The 18449-nt window shown below is 43.4% G+C and overlaps 1 protein-coding gene across 1 annotated transcript in view; it reads right to left on the bottom strand.

The window, feature by feature from the left end:
* Positions 1-442: 442 nt before the first annotated feature.
* The window catches only part of PCBP4 (poly(rC) binding protein 4), a 52006-nt gene continuing 33999 nt past the window's right edge, over positions 443-18449 (bottom strand). The window contains exons 2-13 of the mRNA XM_060240002.1: positions 15679-15850; positions 13654-13677; positions 13534-13566; positions 11249-11365; positions 10684-10815; positions 10076-10204; positions 9090-9164; positions 8085-8129; positions 7053-7128; positions 5841-5893; positions 2884-3053; positions 443-1207 (exon numbers count right to left, since the gene is read on the bottom strand). Coding sequence (XP_060095985.1) covers positions 904-1207; positions 2884-3053; positions 5841-5893; positions 7053-7128; positions 8085-8129; positions 9090-9164; positions 10076-10204; positions 10684-10815; positions 11249-11365; positions 13534-13566; positions 13654-13677; positions 15679-15789 — 1269 coding nt within the window. The 5' untranslated portion in view covers positions 15790-15850 and the 3' untranslated portion in view covers positions 443-903. The remainder of the gene's footprint in view (positions 1208-2883; positions 3054-5840; positions 5894-7052; positions 7129-8084; positions 8130-9089; positions 9165-10075; positions 10205-10683; positions 10816-11248; positions 11366-13533; positions 13567-13653; positions 13678-15678; positions 15851-18449) is intronic.

The raw sequence follows: 18449 nt of genomic DNA, 5'->3' as shown, positions 1-18449 counted from the left end.
ACCCAGATATATCACTGTGTTTGCAGTACTAGTTCCTCTCTGCTAGAGGGGAACATAAGATGAAAGTGAATCAAATGCTAGGAGTCTCTAAGGAGAGACATAACTGAATTCTGCATGACATTTGGGGCTGATACACAGTTTTAAAAACATCCCATCTATGTTCTTATCCATCTATAAGACCTGGCTGGCTTCCTATTAGTTACTTATTTATCACCTGTATTTCTTCTATCATGGTGCTTCTCTTCATATCAGAATGCTTCATCATTTCTAGGTCCTACATAGCTTCCAGTTCTATACAATCAAATCCCTTTTGCCAGTTTTGACCTTTAAAATGCAATGCACAAGAAACAGCAGCATAGCATATCCTTTAGTGTTTTCACCAAAGGTCTAACAATATCCCTCTACTACTGCAATCAAGATGGGACAAGTCACAAGATCAGTATAGTACAAAGAATTGGGGTGCGTGTGGAGAATAACTTTTCTTTAAGTAACTGGAAATAAGATGGTGTAAAGTTTTCCCCAGAAAACATCAGATAGATTTATGGAGGGCAAAGGAAGATAACAGTTTCTAGTGTGGGGTAGCAATTGCTCAACAGAGGTAAAAGCATGAGGCTGAGATAGCCTTGCCTACCATAAACATCTCCTTAGCCAGTGTCAGGTGTAACCTATGGAGAAGGACCAGTTCTCAGTCTGACCCTTGACTATCACTGCTCTTAACAGTTGTCCAGGTTGTTCTTTCTTCCATCCTCCTGCTTTCCTACACATGGCTTTTCTCCTCACATATTACTTAGTCTTTCCCCATGTAGTCTCACTTTGGAGTGAACCAATGCTGATGGCATCTTGCAAAGCACGTGAGGATCCCTAGAGGTTTCCTCTCTCTGCCCCAAAGCCCACGTTCATGTTTCAGTATGGGGAGAACTTCTGTCTCTCAGCCTTCTTTGTGGCATTGGCTGTGGAGATCTTGGTCGTGTAGGTGGCAAGGCTGCCATTGTGCCCTGTGGCTGAGGAAGGGGGCAGAGTCAAGAAGGGAACGGGTTTCAGGCCGATGAAGTTGGAGAGGGAGATAGCATAGGGGGCACCAAGCAAGGCTGGGGGAGGAGCAGCCACTGCTGTCAGCGTTGGGGCTGGTGAAGGAGTGAGGGACTGGGAGAAGGTCATGCCGAGGTCAACGGGGGGCGTCTGGGAGGTAGATTTGGCCGTCTCTAAACTGAAGAACAAGAAGGGAGAGAGAATGAGATCTGTGCATGCACACACATTTATGCAAATGCAGATATGTATGGACATATACTTGGATGTATATGCACTGAACTATGCACATACAAGCTTACACACAGAAAAACAGGGTTGGGTTTATAGGCACAATTTGCATAATGATTATACGTATGCACACCATGTGTATATGTATTTACACTGTCATGCTTAAAGACATGTTTAAAATAAAAAGGAACACAGAAAGACTGGAGCTGGTCATCTAAATAATTTCTGCACTCAGCATTCAGATAGCTTTCTTCCCCAGAATCCTCTCCCTTTTGGACCATCTGTTCTAAAGAGTTTTGGAGAACCTCTGCCATGTTGTACTGAGCGTGCTATAGTAAGGGCATAGTTCGATATTCAAGATTCAGTCATGGGCAGGTTCTGTAGGGTCAAACCACACATGATGCTGAGGAACAGCATTGACATCCCCAGACATTTAACTGGGCAACCCATGAGGTGACATGCAGCAGGTTTGGCATTTTTTTCTTGATTGGGCTTCAAGTAGCATGGGCAGGGAGATTAATGGCATTGGGGGAAGAGGTAGCTCCCTGAATGGTACCTGCTTTTGGATGGATAGATGGATGGATGGATGGATCCCCAACATCATGTGTGGATTGGCTTTACAATGTCTCAAAGTCACCTGTGTTTACATAATCATAGTTTTTCATGGCAGTGGGGCCAGACACGCCTCCTAGGTTTCTTGGATCATGCACTGTCCCTCTTTGTGCAGAAATTTGAGCTGTAACTTCCAGAAAGAACATCATATGATTGTTTATCTGTTTACTAATCTCAGAAGGAAATAAAGGATTTTTAAAAAATTCAGGAGCTTTATTCACACTTAGTTCAGCTCCTTGAACATGCAACACATCAGCCACTTACCAGAGTTCTGGGGTTATTACTTAAGTTTCCCTTTGGTTTTAGTGGGAAGGGTTAAGATGTCCCTTTCCTCCTGCCATCCTCTTTAAGTCTAAACAAAGTCATAATGTGCAATTCTGCCTTTAAAAGGTCTTTCAGTGCATCCTTGAATGATAATCTGGCTCTGTTGGAGCTTTCTCCCTCTAATGGTAGTAATTGTGAAAAATGGATGACTCCAATTTGTCCAGACTAAGTAAGCATCATGTAAATGCTGGCTTAAAGTACACATATTTATGACCACCTAACTATGATGATCTCTTATGTTACATAAAACAGTTCCACATGCTTAATGCTGTACAGAAATTCCTGCATATAATGGAGTGGTGTTTCTATGGCTTTCAGCTGCAAAGGAAATATGTGGCGCCAGCTCAAGATGAATTCTTCCCAGAATATCATAGGTAATAGTATTAGCATGATGAGCGCTCATAAGAGCAGCAAAGCTTGGAGGTTTTCATCTGAGCCAAAGACAGTGTGAAAGGCTAGTAAAGGAGCAACAGAAACACTGCCTGATTACCCTCCCAGTATGAAGCAATAGGTAGAGTTTTTGCAAACAAACAATTCATCCAACATGGCAAGGTATTCCCACTTGGTTCTTAAGGAACAGTCCATCTAAGGGCCCCATAGCTTGAATATTAGCACAAAGGAACTACCTTCCATATGTTTGGATAACTGTTGAATTCTTCCCCTGCCCCCAGCAGTCATAATGGCTCTTACCAGGCTGTGATGAGGTATTGAGCCAAAGTAATGCTGACTGGGGTGCCTGTGATGGTCACGTGACGTTCAGCAGAGCCTTCAGTCTGATTCCCAATCTTGATGTGTGCTCCAGACATCTGCCGGATCTCACTGATCTTGCTGCCCTGGCGGCCAATTATGCAGCCTATGAGCTGGAAAGGAGAAAGGAAATGTAAACCTTTGGGAAAGAATGCCAGTGGGCTTTGTGGCCTAGGAACTCAACATAGGCTAGCAGGGTTTCCAGCTTCCAGGTGGACCTGGAGATCTCCCACTTTTACAACAGATCTTCAGCTGCAGAGATCAGCTCCCCTGGAAAAAAAGGCTGCTTTGAAAGGTGGACTCTATGGCATTGTACCATGCTAAGGCCCCTCCCCAATCCCCGCTCTCTCCCAGATCTACCCCCAAAGTCTTCAGGTATTTCCAATACAGACCTGGCAACCAGGCTAGCCACACATTCTTTCTTTGAAAAAGTTGTTCTTAAAATTGTTTCCCCACTCTGAGCCCTGCTTAGCAAAGAAAGGAGCAAGATACAAATCTAAATAAATAAACTGGTGTTAATAGCTTTCTTCTGTGTATATGCTCTGGTATGCATTCTAAACGCAAAAAGCGTTGCCATGTATTAAGATATTGTTAAGAAACAGGGGAATAACTCAACACAATATTGTAGAAAATTGTCTGTTAGATTGTTATGCAAGACCTAATTTTGAGCCAGGTCTTGTTAAGGTTGAACCAACAATCCTTATGTCTGACTGAGGTGCTAAACATAATACTCAACACAGCAGCAAAAACATGGGATCAATCATAGATCCAGGTGGAAAGCTGTGTTAGCATATGGGTGCGTTCAGGGGTGGCAGTGGCACCTTAAACCACAGGCTAAACCCAAAAATTTGTCTCTGAACCCCAAGTTGGTGGGTTAAAAAAATTAATCAGGTCATGCAGTTCCTGGTTTCCACCACATTGTGGCAGGCAGGAACTGGCCTTTGTTAATGAAAGAATTGAGTTAGTTTTTAAAGAGGTTCCTTCCCCTCCCCCAGCAAAGACCTTGAGAACATTTCCAGTTTTCATCTGGGGCTGGGGAGCAGAATAAAGGTCAGTGTTGCTGTCTGCCCACTTGTTTCCTGCCTTCTGAGATTACACAACAGAGTCTGCTGTGCGCCTGGCTGCATGTTGGCAGCTGGGCTGACTGTGTGGGGGCACAAGAAACTCTAGTACATTCCTCTCTCTAGTGGTGTGGCATTCACCCTTTCTGGGCTGTAGCTCATAGATGTAGAGAGAGCTCACATGGTGCGGGGGAGAAACTCTGAAGCCTTTTCTTCTATCTGCTGATCCTCTGTTTGGGAGGACTACCCACTATAGCCCCCACCCCCTTTTTATTAGCCTTGTTTCCCCCATCATTTAGATGATATGAAAGGTTTTGTCTTTTTAATAATCATCATGTTAAAGACCCTGGAGAAGGGTTTGTATATAAGTTAGCAACTTTTAGTTTAACAGTGGGCTACAGCAGCTCAGTTGCTGTGCTTCTGATTTGCACAGTGAAGGTCCCAGAGTTTGACCCCTGCCATTACTAGTTAAAAACAATAGGTAATAAGTATCATGTGGGAGGGAAGGTGGCATAGTATATGGCCTCACTGCAGAAGCTAAGCAGGGTTGGTACTTGGAAGGGAGACCACCAAGGAAGATTCTGCAGAGGAAGACAATAGCAAACCACTTCTACTTCTTACTTGCCTTGAAAGCCCCTTGCTGGGGTCCCCAGCAATGACAGCATTTTATGCATCACAGATAACTAGGAATAAGGCCCATTGTGAAGAAAAATACAATGGGCTCTAGAAAGACACTCTGGGTGAATGCCCCCACCCTTGCTGTCTTCCCACCCACCCAAGTGAAGGCATTTACTCCCCACCCACCTCAAGGGAAGCTGATCTCTGCCATCTGGAGAGCAGTTGTAATTCTGAGTGATCTCCAGCCTTCACATGGAGATTGGCAACAGTGATTCCCCAGGAGGAAATGGATGGCTTGGAGGGTGGAGTGTATGGCATTGTACCTGTCTGAGATCCCACCCCTCAAACCCTACCCTCTCCAGGTTCCACCCCTCAAATCTCCAGGAATTTCCCAACTTGGAATTGGCAACTGCTAAGTCACACTTGCTGTCATAGGGGGTCTGCTGTTGAACAGGAGCAAGCAGCCAGGCCTAGTTAAGTCATGCCAGTGAGCCTGAAGATCTCCTGTTATCACAACTGAACTCCAGACAACAGATCTCTCTCCTCATCCTGGAGAAAATAACTGCTTTGGAGGGTAGACTTTATGGCATTATATTCAGCTGAGGGCAACACTGGTTGCCTAGCAACAGCCTTTGGCTAGCAGCTTCCCCAGTGGGGAGGAAGGAGGAAGGGAGTGAAGGAAAGAGGTGGCCACCATGGACTCTGAGGAAATGCTTCATGAGGCCACAGTGGAGCGGCAGCCCTTTCTGAGGCGGGTTGGCAGAGAGGACACAGAGAAGAGTCGGAGGTGTGTCTGTTTCTGAGGTAAGACTATTTTCGTGGTTTGTTCAGTGTTCCTAGGCCTGCAGTAGGTGGGGGATAGGGGAGTCAGTCAATGGGAACCTTTCAAATCAAGACTTTACATCACATACAAACAGCTATATGCAGGGACTTGGTTGTGTTAGCTCCTTTTGTGAGACAGATATCGGCCGCTGAATAAGTATCTACGTCAAGAAGTTTAAAGATTTTGATTTTGTATGAATAAAGTCACTCTATAATGATATTTGTGAATGTGGGCAGTGGAACAGTATGGGCGTGTGGTGAGAGTGTAAGGATCTGGCTTTCACCACAGAAAGCTTCCACACTAGTTTGAATCAGAAAGTATCACACTGCAGTGTATGCAGCTGTGATGTACCCCTTTAAAAGCCCAGCAAAACAACTCGGTCACCTGTTTTGACTTACATCATTGGGAATCAGGAACTCCTGAGAGCTGCTCTGAGAATTTGTGTCCAACCCTGAAAAGCCAGAGAAAAAGAAAATACAGCATGATGGGCTCTTCTATCTTCTCCTGCCTGGCTGCTTTCTGAGCTGATCTTTTGAAATCCTGCCTTCCCCAAAAGAGGAGGACCAGGCTGATGGGTCCACAGGGCACAGCAGAAACAAGATGTCCAGCCTCCAGAGACTTTTTTCCAAACACAAAAGCATGGAAAGAGCAGGGAGGACTCTGGAGGGATTGGACAGACTCCCAGCTACTGAAAAACTATCAGCAGCTCCAAGAAGAGGCTTTTGTTTTATGTCATTTAGTGTAGGTCACGTTACACTGGGCTAATTTTAGACAGTCCCTGTAGAATTCCAGACAGAGGGAGCCCATCCCCACCCTCCTCTGGCTGGGTGAGGAGGTTCCCATTAGCTAATGCTGCTCTTCTAGTGCTATAAGGAATAATCCTAGGGCTTTGAGATGACTGATAAACATGCACTCATTATCTACTTTTTTAACACAGAGATCCAGCTTTGCAAGAAAGATCCACTTTTTTAAAAGTCTCTTTCTTCTGCAAGAGAGTGTTCTATGTGGACCCAATATTTTATAAAATGGATCACTGCTAAAATAACTGTTACTCAATTATGCATAAAGAAGTTTGGGAGCTGCTAATCCACCATCCAATACAACCTTTTGCAATATGTTAAATTTTATTTGTGGCCTCTTTTTTTTACCAAATGAATCAATTCATTATTTTTAACTCCACTACATATCTTGTAATTATATAAGTCTGAGTAATACTGAAAATGGAATTTTTATGCCACTTTTTAAAACCAGCATTTAACTCTCTTTATTCCTAGTGTAACTTTTTTATTCCATACTCCAAGGTACACATTTGCTACACCTTGGGCTTTTCCACATCAATTTTTCTCCATTGGTTATGACCCAGCACTGCTCTGGTTATGGCCCAACAGAGTGCCATAAACAATATGGTTGTCTCAAGCAGTGACTCCATTTTCCTTGTTCCCACTTTGCAACTATTACTTGTCTTTGAATGAGGACTTTTGGGACTACCGGCACATTTTCACTGATCTTCTGGATATTAGCCCTGAGGTTCATTTTTTTTTCCTGCTGGGATCCTAGTAGCTTAAGTGGTTTTATGGATCCTGACTGAGGGATTGCAGTAGGTTCCTCACCTGCTACTATAGATGGAGTTTGCCCCAAAGAAGAAAATGAGACAGGGTGCCCAGAAAGCTGCTGTAACTTTGTCACCTGCACAAAAGGAAGAAGTTAGCAAAGTAAAAAGAAGCCCTGCTTCACTATCTCCCTGCTGGAGCTTAATGATAGAAAGCTGATGAGTCACCTAAACCTAGCTAGCAAGCAAAGCAAGAGCAAAAGGAAACCTTTAGCTTTCCCTAAATTTGAAAGGAGCAAAAGACTGCTATAGGTAACATCTGGCAATGAGGCAGGTTCCTTCAGTATGGATCCAGCCATGTTTAGGATACTAAGAATAGCAAATTTTGCATGCAAGGGAGCACAGAAGAAACAATAGTCTTCAGGATAGTGGGCACCAACTGGTGGATTATCTAGGATGCCAGATCTGAACCCAAAAAACATTTTTATCTGGCCCCTCGTGACTGAGAAAAAATGGTAAATTTCGCTTTTGAGGAAAAGAAGCAATGAGATTGTGCATACATTTTATGAGGAGTGTATTGCATTGCTATAGCATACATTCTGGAAAGAAAAAGGGATTGCAGCAATCTGCCTTGCTATGGGGAACTTTCCTGGAAACATTCTTGAACTCTCCCTGAACCCCTCTCATACCAAACTGATGACCTCATAACATCCAAGTGCATGTGATCTATACCTGTAGAAACCTTACTGCCAAGGATTGTCAGCTTTATTATAGAACCTACTAACCACACTGAAGGGTTCCAGCCTACAGAACAAGTGCTAGAGAACAGACTGGCCATGATAAACAGAGTAACTGAAGTTTTCTGATATTACTGCCTTTTATCATGAACTTTGCCTTGTTCTGTGACCTTGATAACAGGCAGCGCAGAATAAAAAGGCAGGATGGCAAACCCAGAACAGAAAACAGGCATGAGAAATGAGGGGTGGTGAAGGCCTGGAAGAGCTACTAGCAAAGGCCTAACTAACATATGGAACCACTTAGTCGTGTGGGTTCAAAATTTAAACATTCATTTGGACAGAAATGTTGGACTTACTTCAGCTTGAGACAAGCCACTGTACTGCCCTTGCATAGAGAATCCCTGCAAGAGAAAAAAAGGATTTCAAATATGTATACCAAAGAATCTCCCAGGAAAGGGGAGAAAGGCCCATCAAATCAGATAGAAGAAAGAGCCTATAGAAATCCTATCTGCTTCATCAAGCCTATAACATCTAAGCAAATGCTATGATTTTATTTATTTACTACATTTTCATCACATCCTTTCTCCATGGCATATATCAGCCTCCCCACCTTCATTTTATCTTGAGCAACCCTGCAAAGTAGGTTAGGCTGAGAGAGTATTACTGGCCCAAGATCACTCAGCAGACTGCTGGGTGTTGGGATCTCAGCTGAAGTCTCCCAGATCCTAGTCCAACACTTTTACCACCAGATTTTCTTCCTTTATTTATAACATTTGCTATAAAATACATAGTATAGACACAAATACATACAGATGTGATTTGATTTTATTCAGCCACTTAGTACTGCAATGTCTTTGTATATCTGCATCAACTCATAACATCTTTGACCATATGGTACAAAAGTTTTAATTTTGAACAATAGTGAGCTTCAGGATGAGTAGCAATATTCATTCTGCCTGACTTTGCATGCGCCATGGATGATGGTGTAGAACGTTGCAAGAACAGCACATTTCCTCCCCAAACAGATTCCACCCCACCTCCTACCACCAAGCATCTAATGAAGTAGCCATACAGAGGATGAATATTATCTAGCACAGACTCTGCAATAAATGGGGATTCAGTTTTGCTCTATAAAGATTAACTGACTCAGTTGTTCTTCTGCCTATTTTGTAGAAGAATAGAAAGGAGAAGCATGAATTGGGAGAAAAGAGTGATGTCTGTGGTCCAGAAATGTTCTGGCCTGGATTGGCTTGGTAATTTACATGCAAAGTTTGGGGACAAGGGCAGAACCAAAGCCTGTGGGTTCATTCCCCTTTTAACCTGAACAGAAAATTCTGCCCTGAGGTTTATGTGTTCCTTACCTGATTGGCTGAGAGGAGAACCGGTCCCAAGGAGAGGCCGGGATGGTAGGGAATAGTGGCTCCTTTTGGTGGTGACTGGAAGAGATCAAATGAGGAATATGTATGCTTTTAAAGAAAGGCCATCCATCTTGATACTCATTTTTAATTCATTCATTTTTAATGTATTTTATCCTGACCTTCCTCTAATGAGCTCAGAGAGGTAAATATAATTCTCCCCTCCTCCATGTTATCCTCATTCAAACTTGTGAGATAAGGTATGTTGACAGAAAGTAACTGGCCCAAGGTCACTCCATTAAGTTCCATGGCAACTGAGGATTTGAGCCCAGGTTTCCACAGTTAACCACTATACAGCACTGGAGTCATTAGTACTCACTAAAATATTTTTAGCACTCATAATTTATAGGATATGATAAGTAATGCCTGGAAATGTGTACTGTGTTTATGAAATGTCAAATCCAGAATCTGACTTAATTTCACTCATTCACAGTTACAGGAATAAACTAATAAAACACAGGTGTTCCTATAGAAAGAAGTGCAGATGTGGTTTAGAGAGTAAGGGTTGGCGGAATGGCTGGTGTGGTCACAAAGGCACTGTTTCCTGTATCTTTGCATCCCATTAGCATGGCCATCAGGATGGGCTACAGCTGACTGGGACCTAAAAGGAAGTGGGGAGGGTTAAAGGGAGTATGAAAAAAATGGAAAGTATAGCAAAGTCAATTGAGAAAGGACATCACCCACTCTTATGTCATTCCAGTATTGGTGATGGATATTCCAATAAGATTTATATAAAATCACAGCCCTAATTTACGTTAGTGAAAGTCTGAAAGAAAATGTAGGCCAGTCTAATCCCAACACAAACAAGTACCCAGTCACTAGGTTCCATTTCTTCATGGTGATAGGAAAGGAGGGCACCATTGTTAAGTGCTCCCTTTGCCTGGTGATGATAGCAAAGCAATTAAATGGAAGGCAAGGAATAAGAACCATACCTCTAGGATAACAGCACATATCTGTCGCACACACTGGATGATGGCATCTGGGACTCCTGAAACTGTCACAGCTCTCTCAGTGGAGTTGGGGAGAAGGTCTCCAGCCACCTGGACTTGTGCTCCTGTGGTCTGCAGTGAGAATGAGGCCAGAAACAAACCCTTAGTCTGTGATGGCAAACTTTGTCCACATGGAAATATACCCAGTCAAAAACACCACCGAACAAAGACTGATCACTGTAACAACGGTATTTTAAAAGCCCATCCATTTAGTCAGAAAATCTAAGGACTTCTTCTTACATCACAATTCCCTACAGAAATTAATACAAACACAAATGAAACAATTTGATCAGACTTGTAGTTTACCTGAAATTCCAGCTAAAGAAGGAAGAACACTAAAGTGGAGTAGTTTCCAGAGCTCAGCAGACAGAGGGATAGTTTTTTAGTATTTTATAAAGAGAACTTCTGGTAGAGTTGAATTAGCAACTATGAAAAAGTGTCATTATACCAAAATCAATATAAAGGACAGCAATGTTCTTGACCATGCAAGTAAGTTACAGAGAGGAATGCAGTAACAGGAATAATTCCTAAATGGTATCTGAAGTCCTCACCTCTCGAATTTCCTTTATTTTGGCTCCTGCTTTGCCAATAAGTGAGCCACACTGGCTGGCTGGGATGACTAGCCTAAGTGTTACAGGTGGTTTGGATATAGTGCTCCCATTGGTAGGGCTTGTCCCCAGGTCCTGAAAGAAAGCAAAATAAATGAAGTGAACTGTAAAAAATGGATTCTATCACAATCACCCTTCTCTACAATCTTTCCATCACAATTCATTACAATCACTGGCATGTTAACAGAATTCTATGTTGTGCCTTCATTTAGATACTTGATGATAGTTAGTGGTCAGTGCTGTGCTGAATTCCCTTTCAACGATCTGGTTCTTCTCTTGTAGATCTCTGCTGTTATTGTTTGATTAATCACTAGACTAGGAAAAACAGTTAACAATATTCAGGCTCAGAGCACATATCACATTGCCAGAAATCCAAAAATAGTTAGGAGTATTAATTGGGTATAAGATACAATACTACCCATCTATTTTGTTTTCATCCAATGATGGAGAAAGGAGAATTTCACTCAATTTTGTGTTGCACAGAAACAGGATCTGGTGGTTACTTTACCTCTTCCAGCTTGAAAGCAATCATAGAAACAGCTCTAAAAACAGCATCAGTGGATCCTGTAATAGTGGTGATCCGCTCTGGACAGGATCCTTCTGAAATGGTGATCCGGGCAGTACTCTAGGAACCAAACCCAGGAAAAAAAATAATAGTAGCTGGAGAATATGCAACACTTTCATTACTTGTCATGTTCATGTTGAATTTGTCATCAGAGGGGAAGTTAAGCATTCACCAATATGAACATAGTAATTCACACCTTTTGTAACAATTTGTACTTTCCAATGCTATTTCCCTTCTTATGTGTTTACCCCAAATCAGTGCTTAGTTGAAGGTAACTAATCCAGCAGCAGCTAACGTGCCTCATTTATACTGAACATACATGTACAGAAAATTGTATTTTGTGCAGACCAAGCTCTGAAAAGTAGTCAGTATTCTTAGTATTCTGGCAACTGGCAGGAGATGGGGGAAGGGGAAGGATTTACCAATAAAAATAAGGCGGCCTAGGTTCCATCACCAGCATCACACAGGAAGTGATATCAAGTGGAGGATGGTAAGCTGGGCTCAGTACTGGGTCCCATGCTCTTTAACTTGTTCATAAATGATTTGGAGTTGGGAGTGAGCAGTGAAGTGGCCAAGTTTGCAGATGACACTAAATTGTTCAGGGTGGTGAGAACCAGAGAGGATTGTGAGGCACTCCAAAGGAATCTGTTGAGGCTGGGTGAGTGGGCGTCAACGTGGCAGATGAGGTTCAATGTGGCCAAGTGCAAAGTAATGCACATTGGGGCCAAAAATCCCAGCTACAAATACAAGTTGATGGGGTGTGAACTGGCACGGACTAACCAAGAGAGAGATCTTGGGGTCGTGGTAGATAACTCACTGAAAATGTCAAGACAGTGTGCGATTGCAATAAAAAAGGCCAACACCATGCTGGGGATTATTAGGAAGGGAATTGAAAACAAATCAGCCAGTATCATAATGCCCCTGTATAAATCGATGGTGCGGTCTCATTTGGAATACTGTGTACAATTCTGGTCACCGCACCTCAAAACAGATATTATAGCACTGGAAAAAGTCCAGAAAAGGGCAACTAGAATGATTAAAGGGTTGGAACACTTTCCCTATGAAGAAAATTTAAAACGCTTGGGGCTCTTTAGCTTGGAGAAACGTCGACTGCGGGTTGACATGACAGAGGTTTACAAGATAATGCATGGGATGGAGAAAGTAGAGAAAGAAGTACTTTTCTCCCTTTCTCACAATACAAGAACTCATGGGCATTTGATGAAATTGCTGAGCAGTCAGGTTAAAACGGATAAAAGGAAGTACTTCTTCACCCAAAGGGTGATTAACATGTGGAATTCACTGCCACAGGAGGTGGTGGCTGGCTGGCGGCTACAAGATAAAAATATGGAGCAGAGGTCCATCAGTAGCTATTAGCCACAGTGTGTATATGTATGTGTGTGTGTGTGTATAATTTTTTTTTGGGCCACTGTGTGACACAGAGTGTTGGACTGGATGGGCCATTGGCTTGATCCAACATGGCTTCTCTTATGTTCTTATGTTCATCATACCTGCAACTTCCAAGCAATGCTCTCCTATCTGGGCAAAAACTACTTCCAAGCAATGCTCTTGTATCTGGCCTTCTACCATAGTTTTTGCCCAAATACCAGAGAATCACCTGGAAGTCACTGGCATGATGACATCACTTCCCATAGCAACATGACCTAGTCCTTCTTCTTTCTACTGATAAGCCCCCCCAGCTGGCCAGCTGATCAGTGGAGGATCCCTGCTTCCACGAGGATGGGAATGGGAAGGAGGGTCTGGCAACCTTAATACTCAGTGAAATGTGAGCACATTCTTCAGTGAGAGATACAGCTCTCATCCACTAAACAGGCTTCATGATCCTTAAGTTTACTATACAATAGTGGGGAAGTTAGAAGGATATGTATCCATTCTTTAAAAGCGACATATAAAATTATGGAGAATAATAAGCTAACTTCAAAGAAATGCTGCCCCATCCTTCTGTCTTGCTGGATTCCCTTATGTATTCTTCATAATTATCTCTCTGGAACCTAATTTTCCCTACAATAGTTTTCTGTAGGACCAGAATTCCATATGTATTTCACACCATACCACATCAGCTGCCCTGAGCCTGCCAGGGAAGGGCAGGATATAAATTTGATAAAATAAATAAATCTGAAAACCATCCAGCTGGCAACTGTAAGATTGACTTCCCACCACAACCCCATCCTGATTGAGAGAGGGACTACTGTTTCTCCCATTGTACTTACTTGTTCTCTTATCTTCTTCACTGTCTCTCCCTTCTGCAGGATAAGAAAATTGATTAGACTCACACAGATTAATCAATATAATACAGAAACTAGCATGACACAGAGCAACATCAGCCTTACCTTGCCTATGATACTGCCAACTTCCTGCAAAACATAGACAAGGGAAGCTGAATTAGGAAAGATTTATGCACCAGCAACTGTTTTTCAGTGCCTAAAAATGGGTAACTTTATTTATTTATTTAGGATTTATATCCCGCCCTTCCCACAAGTGGCTCAGGGCAGCTTCCAACAATTAGTCGAACATAAAAATTGAACAATATTTAAATATGTAAACAGTTAAACATTTTAAACAGATAAAACCTTAAAAACTCATAAACAATCCAAATATATATAAAACAGAAGTCTGGCAAGCTACATTGAGTTCTCATCTTAGCTAGGTGTAAGCTAGCCGGAAGAGGGTCGTCTTACAGGCCCTGCGGAACTGAACAAGGTCCCGCAGGGCCCTCACCTCCTCCGGCAGCTGATTCCACCATGTAGGGGCCATAACAGAGAAAGCCCTTTCTCTGGTGGATTTCAAGCGGGCTTCTTTGGCCCAGGGATAGTAAGGAGATTTTGTGTTCCCGACCTCAGTACTCTCTAGGGAACATGTGGGGAGAGACGGTCCTTCAGGTAGACAGGTCCCAGGCCATATAGGGCTTTAAAGGTAATAACCAGCACCTTGTACCGGACTCGGTATATCACTGGAAGCCAGTGCAGGGTCCGAAGACCTGGCCGAATGTGTCCCCACTTTGGGAGACCCAGTAACAGCCGGGCCACGGCATTCTGCACCAGCTGCAATTTCCAAGTTCGGGACAGGGGCAGCCCCATGTAGAGGGCATTACAGTAGTCCAACCTCAAGGTGACCATAGCATGGATCACTGTTGCTAGGTCGTCGCGCTCCAGGAAGGGGGCCAGCTGCCTTGCCCACCTAAGGTGAAAAAACGCGGACTTGGCAGCGGCTGCTATCTGAGCCTCCATCTTTAGGGAAGGCTCCAATAGCACCCCCAAGCTCCTGACCCTGTCCGCCGCTATCAGCGGCGTACCGTCAAAAACTGGTAGGGGGATTCCCCTTCCCGGGCCGCGGCGACCCAAGCAAAGGACCTCTGTCTTCACAGGATTTAGCCTCAGCCCACTCAGTCTGAGCCACTCAGCCACGGCATGTAGTGCCCGATCTAGGTGTTCCGGGGCGCAGACCGGCTGGCCGTCCATCAGTAGATAGAGCTGGGTGTCATCAGCATACTGGTGACACCCTAGCCCATACCTTCGGGCAATCTGGGCAAGAGGCCGCATATAGATGTTAAATAACATCGGGAAGAGAACCGCCCCCTGGGGCACACCACAATCGAGTGTGCACCTACGGGATAGCTCCCCCCCAATTGCAACCCTTTGTCCCCGACCTTCCAGGAAAGAAGAAAGCCACTGTAGGGCCAACCCCTGAATCCCCGCGTCGGCGAGGCGACACGTCAGTAGCCGATGGTCGACCGTGTCGAACGCAGCCGACAGGTCTAACAGCATCAGCACCGCCGAGCCACCCCGATCCAGATGCCGTTGAAGGTCATCCACTAGGGCAACCAACACCGTCTCCGTCCCATGTCCCGGGTGAAAGCCGGACTGAAATGGGTCAAGGATGAACTTGAACTCTTCTTTCCCCAAAATGAAAGCATGGGCTGTTCTTGAATGAGGTTGACATTTTTCCTGGCCATTGGCCCTTTCACCACCTTCATTATCAGAGCCTTTTCCTATTTTTTTTTTTTTAAGAAATCGATCTGATGAATTTGCACCTTTTATCTGAAACATCTTGAAAATTTCACCAGCGTATTTATCTTCGCAAGAGTTAAAATGTCTGCTTCATAATCCCATTGAAAGGCTCACCATATACCGTAACATATAGTATTGTTGAGGGCATGTTTATGTGTGGAAGGATGTTTATAGCTCCTCTTCTGATTAGCCAGCAGGATAGTGGCTCATTTAGGTTTTGGAACTTGGAGTTGGGTAGCAATAAAATACTTTCTATCTGGACATTACAGTCCTAGAGCAGTGGAAGTTTCCTCCAGACTGCAATGGGATCAGGATGACAGCCTAATACGGCAATCCCAGTGTATTTACCTTTCCATGCATAAGCATCCGGAGAGTGAGAGTGATACTGAGTTCTGTTTCATCTAGTCCATTATCTGAGCCACTCATCCTGTCTGGTGATGCCATGGTGTAGGAATGCATGGACCTGCTTCTAAGGAAACCAACACCCTGTGGCGTTTAGGAGGTGTTGAAGCCGCCAAATCTGTAGACAGAGACAGAGAGAAATAAAAGAGCTCATAGGAAACGTCACTTGTAAATCAGCCCAACTAGCTGGCCTGGCAGGATTGCAGATTAGTGGTTGAATTTCACTCAACATCCTTTGATATTTCCTGTTCCAGAGCACTCCAGAGAGTAATGATCATGATGATGAAAGGAAGTATCACACGAACGAACACAACAGCTTTTCCAGATGTAACTCTCAAAAAACCCTTCTTAGAAACTCTGTGAAACACAAAAGGCAAGAGGGTTAAGGCTTATTCTCCCTCTCCGGTTTGGTTATAGGACATGTTTTCAGGGATCTTGGAGTTATATTATGAGGGTCAGAACCTCAGTATCCTTTCTAGCTGGGCAAATGTTCTGCCATCCATATAGTTTTAATAGATGCATGGCAACAGATATATAATAGCTCCTGATAAGAGACTTAAGCTATATTTTGCAACTTTGACAGATTATAATATCTCCTTTTCAGCTATATTATATGAGAAAGGTGGATTGGAAGGCAGAGTGATAGTTTCAGTTAGTGCTGAATACCATAGACCATTCCTTCTTAAGTCACTTGAACATGTCAGGGGTCTCTTATCACAGCTGCGAATACAGTTATTTGCAGTGGCAAAAGAATATCCACAGGCTAGACTTCCCATCATTTCCCCTGCCCCATCCCCTGCAGTAGCCTGGAGGGGTCTTTTTCATTTCTTTTGTTAAATCAGTAATTGTTTTATTGACATTGTACCACTCTATAATGATATGCCAACTACTGATTTTTTTAAAAAATGAAAAAGCCCTCTGGTGGCACCAGGATGGTGGTGGCTGTGGAACACTGAGCTTGGATAATAGCACTAATCAGTGTTCTCTCTGAGTTAGTGTGAGCTAGCTCACAATTTTTTCACCTCCAGCACACACATTTTTGTGTTGGCTCAGAAAAAATTGGCCCCAGAGCAAACTAATTTATGCAGTAGCTCACATCTTTAATGCTATAGCTCACAAAGTAGAATTTTTGCTCACAAGACTTCACAACTTACAGGAAGCATTGATACCAATATGAACAGGGTTGGGGGAAATCAGGACTTCCCCATCCACACAGTAGCAATCCTAACTTGACTGCCATCTGTTACTATTTGGTATCAGTTTGGTGGTATACCCACACCGTGTATTAGTATTACTATTTTTACTAGTTATATCCAGATGTGAATGATATTATTGAAGCCTGGTGCTTTGTTATAAGGTATTTGTAATATATTTGGTCATCCAACTGGCCTTTGTGGCTTATTATCATTTTTTACTATGAATTAAGGTTGCCAGGTCTGTGTTGGAAAACACCTGGAGACTTTGGGGGTGGATCCAGGAGAGGGCAGGTTTTGGGGAGGGGAGGGGCCTCAGGATGGTACAATGCCATAGAGGCTACCCTTCAAAGCAGCCATTTTCTCCAGGGGAACTGATCTCTGCCAGCTGGAGATCAGTTGTAAAAGCAGGAGATCTCCAATCCCCACCTGGAAGCTGGCAACTCTAGAATAGGAAGTGACTCAACTGATCATGTTTATAGTGTAAGCCACTGATGAAGGCTGTTTTATTTTTTTGTCTTGTCACCTGTGGATGTTTGTATTGTTTTGAACTATTATTATATTAAACTATCTGTGTAGTGCTTTGTGCACACTATTGAACTGGTCATTATTTGCATATTGTAATATATATTGCCCTGTACTGGCTAACAGGACTGAGGGGAAAAGCAGAGTAGATATGACTAATCTCTCAGCAGAAAAGCCATCCAGCTGTTTAGATATAAAGATAACGGGGGGGGGGGCAGCTAAAGTCATACCTCATCAGTCACAAAGGCTTGAAAAACTAAATGGCCAAATCATGTCACTTTCTCTTGAGAACAGAAAAAGCAGCAGATTTACTGTTATGGGGGGAGGGGGAGTGGGGGGAGGAACTGAGTCCTCTTTGCTTTTTCTTCACCATTCTACCTTTGACTGGGAGCTATCATAACAGCTCCATCAAAATGATCACCATGATCATGTGTCACTAAGCAAAAGGAATGAAGTCGCATCCCTGAAACAGAGGTATGAACTCATTCTGAATTCTTGAAAAAACCTATCCTTAATCTTAGAGATGCAGAGAACAGGATCAGAGGATTTACGGTTATATCAATTTTCATTTGAATTGTCGCTCAGATGTGCTGTGTAAATAGACATGCATGCACTTCTATTACTTTATTAAACCATATTACAAATTGGAGGCTGCCAGTCTGATCTCTGTAAATCATTCCACTCCCAATTCGGACATGCTTACCAGGGACAAACAAAGGGGGAGGGGCAGAGTGTGATCCCTCCATTCCTGGAGTGCATATCAGCGTCTGTTAGTCCCTGCAGCAGCTAGAGAGAGCACCAAATGGAAAATGCAGTCACAGAAGGCAGCCTGGAAATGGCAAAGAGTGCTAAACTGCTAACCCTTCAGCAGGAGATGCTCTTCTAAGACTAGAAGGTGGCAATGGCCAACAGAAAACGGAAAAAAAGGAATCAGACAAAGAGAAGAAGATGGGCTGGAGAGAGAGAGAAAGAAAAGGAAATGGGTTAGAGAGGACCCAA

This window comes from Heteronotia binoei, chromosome 5 (genome assembly GCF_032191835.1).
Source record: "Heteronotia binoei isolate CCM8104 ecotype False Entrance Well chromosome 5, APGP_CSIRO_Hbin_v1, whole genome shotgun sequence".
NCBI lineage: Eukaryota > Metazoa > Chordata > Lepidosauria > Squamata > Gekkonidae > Heteronotia > Heteronotia binoei.
Note: the sequence above shows the minus strand (reverse complement) of the source record. Positions and strands in the feature narration are given on the sequence as shown.